This window comes from Chanodichthys erythropterus, chromosome 3 (genome assembly GCF_024489055.1).
Source record: "Chanodichthys erythropterus isolate Z2021 chromosome 3, ASM2448905v1, whole genome shotgun sequence".
NCBI lineage: Eukaryota > Metazoa > Chordata > Actinopteri > Cypriniformes > Xenocyprididae > Chanodichthys > Chanodichthys erythropterus.
The window spans coordinates 27,609,592-27,615,716 of NC_090223.1; the positions used below are offsets into that span (position 1 = coordinate 27,609,592).

Consider the following 6,125-nt stretch of genomic DNA (forward strand, 5'->3'; position numbering starts at 1 on the left):
CCTGCATTGTCCTTTTTTTCTACAAACGGAATGGAACTTTCCCAAGGCGCATGTCACTTGTTCGAGATTTAAAATCATGTTGTAAATTAGGCCTGACTAGCAACACAGTATTAATTATTTCTCGCTGTAAATTAACTGCTAATGGAATATCAGTGTACATTGAGAGGGAATCGTTCACATATTCCGGTAAATTGTGCTGGTGTTCAGTAAAGGCCTACCCTGTAAACGCATAGTGCAAGGAGTCCGAAAACCCTTATAAGCTACAATCCACAAGACTCAGATATATGAAATGTGTACATCAAATCAATCATCATAAACGCAACAAAAACATCAATACATATTTTGAAAACATCCCTGTAAATTCAGTTAGGTTCGTTTAGAGACTTGTAAACATCGTGAAAGTGCATTATATTTATCATCATTGTAGAAATACCCTGTATAACACACACAACGTTTCCAATGAGTTTTGGAAATTTAGTTCGAGCAGACGGTGTAATATGTCCATTGTTGTGCTAGAAGTCTCTTTCACTTTTCGCCTGACGTTCAGTGTCCTAAAAACGAATTGTCCTCTAATAAAAGAACACATGAAAGTCTTTCTGGCACATTTTGGAATGCTTAAATTAATAGACTTTGCGATATATTTCGAATCTGTTGTTCAATGCACCCAAAGCTTTTGTCCTCTGTTATGAATCCGGACTTGGAGAAGCTCCTGGAGATGTTGAAGTTGAGTGATCAGAGTGATCCTCGAGGTCTTTAGACAAGGTGGACGAAGCAGGCGCGAGTCCCTCCTTCTCTCGTTTCTTCTGCTTCATTCGGCGGTTCTGAAACCATATCTTAACCTGTGTCTCGTTCAGCTCGAGCGTGGCAGCAATTTCGACTCGCCGCGCTCGCGTGAGATACTTGCTGAAGTGAAACTCTTTCTCGAGCTCTGTGAGTTGTTTGGTTGTGAAATTCGTCCGAATTGTGTTTTGCGGTCCCAGTCCGTACTCCGCCACTTTAGCTGCGAGGAAAAAGTGAAACAATAGTTACATGACTGTTTGTCAAACAATGTAAAACAGATAAATTAGTCATAATCTTAATTCGTTGGCTGACTTAGATAAATTGATTTATAAAAACTCCAACAACAACCAATTGTGCGTGTAATGGCTGTTCTTATCCTAAATTAGATATAACGATTTAAATCGCAGTGCATACAGGAGAATTCAACAAGTTATTCGGTATTGCAAACTTTTGTTAACCTTACTAGAATTCCCCTGTCTGTATTAATCAATTTTGAAAGAACCCATAACGGGGTATATGCAATACATGCAATTCAGTACTCCCCAAAGATTGCTTTATGACCACTCGATTTGTAGAGTGTGTCAAAATGGTGGCCCCTTTGCGTAAAAGTTGGTGCACTAAATCGTTGTGAGGCGAACACTGCTGGGACAGAAGACGAAAGTTTAAGAACACAATGGAGGCCAACAAAAACGAATGTTGCGCGGCGAGAACCGGGACAAGCTAAAGATAACAGTGCTGGTGCATTTCCTGTGGCGAACGAAAGCATGTCTGTTTGATGCATTAACACAGGGGGAGACGGGTTGAAACTGAAGTGAACAGGCCCGTGTTTAAAATGTATTTAATTTTTTATACATCTTAGGTTAAAAGTTTCCAATTTGTGTATAATGTGTTGGTTATGCAGATCCGAAAGCTTATTTGCTTAATGTAAGGCATCATTTCTCTTGGTTTGAGTGTACAGCATATAATATTTGCTTCAAAGAGGCAATTCAATCCACCTGTTTTAGGGGGGTTTCTTTTGACTTTCATCCAATCGAATGTCTTCCCAGGTGGCGACTGATCCGTGTCCCTCTCCCTCCCTTGGGAAGCCGATAAGTCGGCGTAGGTGCCTTGTGAGTAGCCTCGCTGGTGGTCCTGGCCTTCGCATACATGATGCTGATAAGGTGCGGCTGGGACGGCTCCCTGTGCCCCACAGTATGCACCAGCCATGGAGCCATAGTGAGGACCGACATTTGAGGTTGAAAACCCCGATGAGTGATAATACATCCCATCCTGCTCAGGGTTTATGAAATACTGGTGTTGAGCATAGTCCGGATTGGCGCAGGCCTGTGTCCCATAACTAGTCCCCGTGCCACCGTAGGTGAGGCCAATGCCACTCTGATGCGTTTGGTGCTGGGGATGCGCGAAAACGCCGCTCTGGTGCTGATGTTGTGCTGCTGCTGTTGCTGGCTGATTGCTCCCCCCTACGTAAAGTCGTCCATCAGCGTTATAGCTGTCACTTGCGTGTCCGGTGTGGAAGGGGCCCGAGAACGCCTGGTCCAAGTTGTGATATCCAGCCTTGGGCGAGTAGGCGTTCGTCCCACGGTTACAAATTGTGTACTCTATGAAAGAGTTCATTCTGGAATTGTCCATGCGCTATTAATGGTGGAGGGTCAACCTAAGATATCGGGAGAGCCTCCTGTCCTGCAAGCTCGCAACAGTATGTCATGCGGAAGGGGGGAAATGCTTACCTCTTGAGTATTTGCTCGTGCTTCCCTATAACACATCTTTACCTCAGCTGCTGGTCACGTGAGACGTCACGGCGCCAATGGTGAGGGGACCTCCAGAAGTTTGTCAGCGCACGGCGACCATCCATCACGCGCTTGACATTTGCATGACAAAGCCACTTCAATCAAACTAGCCCATCAATCTGATAACAGCTAGAATATGTCAAACCCTGCGTGAAAGACTCTCCGAATGAGAGAAAGAGAAATAAAGAAAGAACGTTTCAGACTTTTGCATTGAGATTTAGGCCTTCATTTCCTCTCATCTCTTCACTTACCAGCTGCATTTACTTTCTAGTTTTAATCACGCGAATTTAGTGAGGAATGCGTTATCTTCCTGCTGTAATGTTCTGAAGTAGGCCTATGTGATCTCGATTGTCCTCTTTAATAAGAGTAATGCTCACTGTTGCCGAATGCAGAGTTCATTATGTGTGTTTAGAAAGGAAATCTGTTTAACACTCGAATTGGAAGTGACGCCACGGTTCGCAGATCGGTCCGGGTTGGCTTTGGACCCGTCTAATTGAATCACTGAACTGATCTGTTACCAAAACGAAATTAGGTCGACAGCGAGCCTTCTGTTGAGTCCAAACAAGCAGGAAAGGAACGCCAACGAGTTTCTTTTTTCCCTCACTGCCTGTGGAAACGAGTGTTGCTGCTTTGCTGCCTGGAATTGTACTCGATTTTTCAACTGCAGGTCAAAGTGAAGAAGATTGTAACTTTTTACTTTTAAAATTATAAGGTTATAAATCACGCATTCCAAAGCTAATCTCCCAAACTTTAGGGTTATACGTCAAACTAATGAGTTCGTCTGCACTATGGATGGCTTGACGGGCGTTGGTGGACAGCAGGAGAAGAGAGTAGCTAATAATTAATTAAGATGACAATGCTGAGCAAGTCTTCCTCTTCATATAAAGCCCACGCTCAGTATAGGGGGCTGAAGAAGTTCGAATATATTTGCTCATTAGTACATGGTGGTACAAGAAAGGGTAACAATATAACGCCCACAGCGATTTGTTATCTGTCGGTTCACGTGCCAAGTGATTGTCTGGTTACGCAGCTCGAGATCCCAAACTACTTTGAGCAGTTTTTAAGTACTGTTCCAACTCTGTCCTACTCTCAAGAGTACTTGAGGCTTCAGGTCCCTTTCTTTTAAATTAATTCATAAGTTGATTGGTTACAATGTGTTAACAGGCTAGTGCCAACATCACCAAGGCACCCATACCACACCAAATCTTTTTAGTAAACTGGAGCAATTTATGTTTACTCTTCTTACAAACGCATGATTCATATCAATTCAACGACTCTTCCTATTTGTCCTTTGACGAAAAGAAATAGGAGTTTGCCAGCTTTGTTTTTTTTCTGAGTCTTTAGTAGATTCTTTAAATGTCCTCACAAAAGAATTTGCAAGTTTGCATGAGTAATTGTGTTAGGGATAATCAAGCAATAATGACGCGAAGATTTTGAAATGGATGTGAGATAGAAGAATTGTCACGTAAAAAGTTTTTTCCTTTCAAAATATACAAGATAAAATACTTATAAAGGAGACTCGTTTATAGCTAACAGTTGTTAAAAGACAAAAGAGGAATTAAAATATATAAATTAAATTATTTTTATTATTACACAGCAAAAAAAAAAACAAACAAAAAAAACCCCAGTATTAAAATGAACACTGCCATTGTTTATAAAATTCGTTTATATATTATGTAATATAAACACTGGCTATAATTTAACACTGTAGCGTTTATTATTATAATATGGATACAGTAGGCTATTAATAAATACATTGTCATTCATTTATTAATTTGCTGTTTAAGTAAATAATTATTACATCTAAACTATTTCTACTATTATTAGCATAAGCTTAAACGTTCTTCTGACGCCAAAAAACAAACAAACAAAACGGTCGTTGCGCACCCTCGCGGCTCGATAGATGTATTCCTGCGTAAGTATTAAAACGCTAACGACAGCTATAAACTGATCTGAAGAAAAAACAACTGTTTATGATTTAAACATGAAAGGAGTGTTGGTTTTTACCATTCATTATCCTTATGTATTTACTGTATTGTAAATAGTCACGAGGCCGATGTCTTGCGATCATCTGGAGCGATTGTTCGCAATGACTTGCTATAACATTTCAGGTCTGGATCCTAAAAATCTCGGTGTAACTTAGGGTTATCCTTAATATCACTCGTTTAATTTTAGATTTATTTTTGAGTTTTTATTATTTATTTATTTATGGCATAGCCATGGCTTATCTAGGTCGAAATGGCGTCATTAGGCTACATGTCACGTGATTAATGTTTCTGAACCGTGAAGATTGTTAGACTTAAATCACTCCAATACCTTAACCAGTGTGACTTAGGCAAAAGTATATGATACTCCACTTAATTATGTAAAAGTTGTGAATGATATATGTTTAATTTGTATAGTTAAGGTAGGCCTATATATAAAACCTTCAAACATTGTTTTTTTTTTTTTTGTTGTTGTTGTTGTTGTTTTTTCCTGAATTTATACACTTTGGCAGTTCTTTTCCTAATTTGTTAGGCAAAACCTAAATTGCAGCTGAGAGTAATGGGCCTCCCATCATAACTACCTTTGATTTTCTTTTTTTTTTTTTTTTTTTTTTTGCATGCCCAAGTCATTAACTTAGGCTACATAATGGCCTCCGAAGCCATTCAAATAGCCTATTGTTTTCCTTCTTCATTCCACACCATGTGCTCAGCATTGAGAGCTTGTACACCTAGCTGCACATGTTAACCTTAACACCACAGATGACATCTTGTTACTATTAATTTCCTTTTACAGTTCCTCAGCCTCTTAATATTCTCAGTTCTGAAAGCTGGCTCATTTCCTTCACCCACCACCCTTCCTCAGTATCTTCACTTGAGCAGCTGATGTGTGACACACTGGGGTATCCACAAAATATTTTATTCACGTAGGTGGAGATTAAGATATTTCCATTGTAAAGTGCTTGGGGTATTAAGAAAATCGCTATACAAATTAAATGATTTTACTCATGTATCCATCCTTTGTGAGGTGACACCTACCCAAAGTCAGTCACGCCCTCATTTTCATATGCTGCTCAGAGGTTAAATGAGCCATCTGCTTTGTCTCCTAAATTATACAAGTCATTGTAATAAACAAACTTAGGACATGCAGATTGTCTGAATTTCACTTCCAAAGTGATCCAGATAATTAATCTTAATCCACTGGTTCAAATAACCAAATGGGTGATGGAGCAGTAGAAACAATGTCATCGGCTTGGTTTTTGCCATTTTACTCGACTTAAGAGCTCAAATGAGATAGCTACAACTCAAGCACCCTCTCCTCAACATGCATGCTATACTGTCAATACTTAGCTGTCTCGTCTGACTTTCTTTCTTTTCCTATTTCATCAACGTAAATATGTGTACTCACTTAATTTGCTACTTCAAACATATTACCATAGCATTCAATAAATCAAATATTTAGCAGATGCAGGCACAATTATTCATCTTAACGTCCTCTTAGACAAACTATGCAAAAGATCTGCTGACATGATTCAGATACTGTGCTATACAGCCATGTCTAGAAAGAAAATTAGGA

The 6,125-nt window shown here is 39.6% G+C and overlaps 1 protein-coding gene across 1 annotated transcript; it reads right to left on the reverse strand.

Moving 5' to 3' along the window:
• Positions 1-683: 683 nt before the first annotated feature.
• hoxb1a (homeobox B1a) lies at positions 684-2,409 on the reverse strand. Its single transcript, XM_067372562.1, has 2 exons — positions 1,776-2,409; positions 684-1,000 (listed from the first exon to the last, which is right to left on the reverse strand). The coding sequence occupies exons 1-2, from the start codon at positions 2,407-2,409 to the stop codon at positions 684-686; spliced, it is 951 nt and encodes a 316-aa protein (XP_067228663.1).
• Between the last annotated feature and the right edge of the window lie 3,716 nt (positions 2,410-6,125).

Excerpts from the sequence above, each read along its gene's own strand:
- hoxb1a (XM_067372562.1), bottom strand. The coding sequence starts at position 2,409 with ATGGACAATTCCAGAATGAACTCTTTCATAGAGTACACAATTTGTAAC. Across the intron at positions 1,001-1,775 it reads AAGAAACCCCCCTAAAACAG|CTAAAGTGGCGGAGTACGGA; the intron begins GTGGATTGAATT and ends TTTTCCTCGCAG.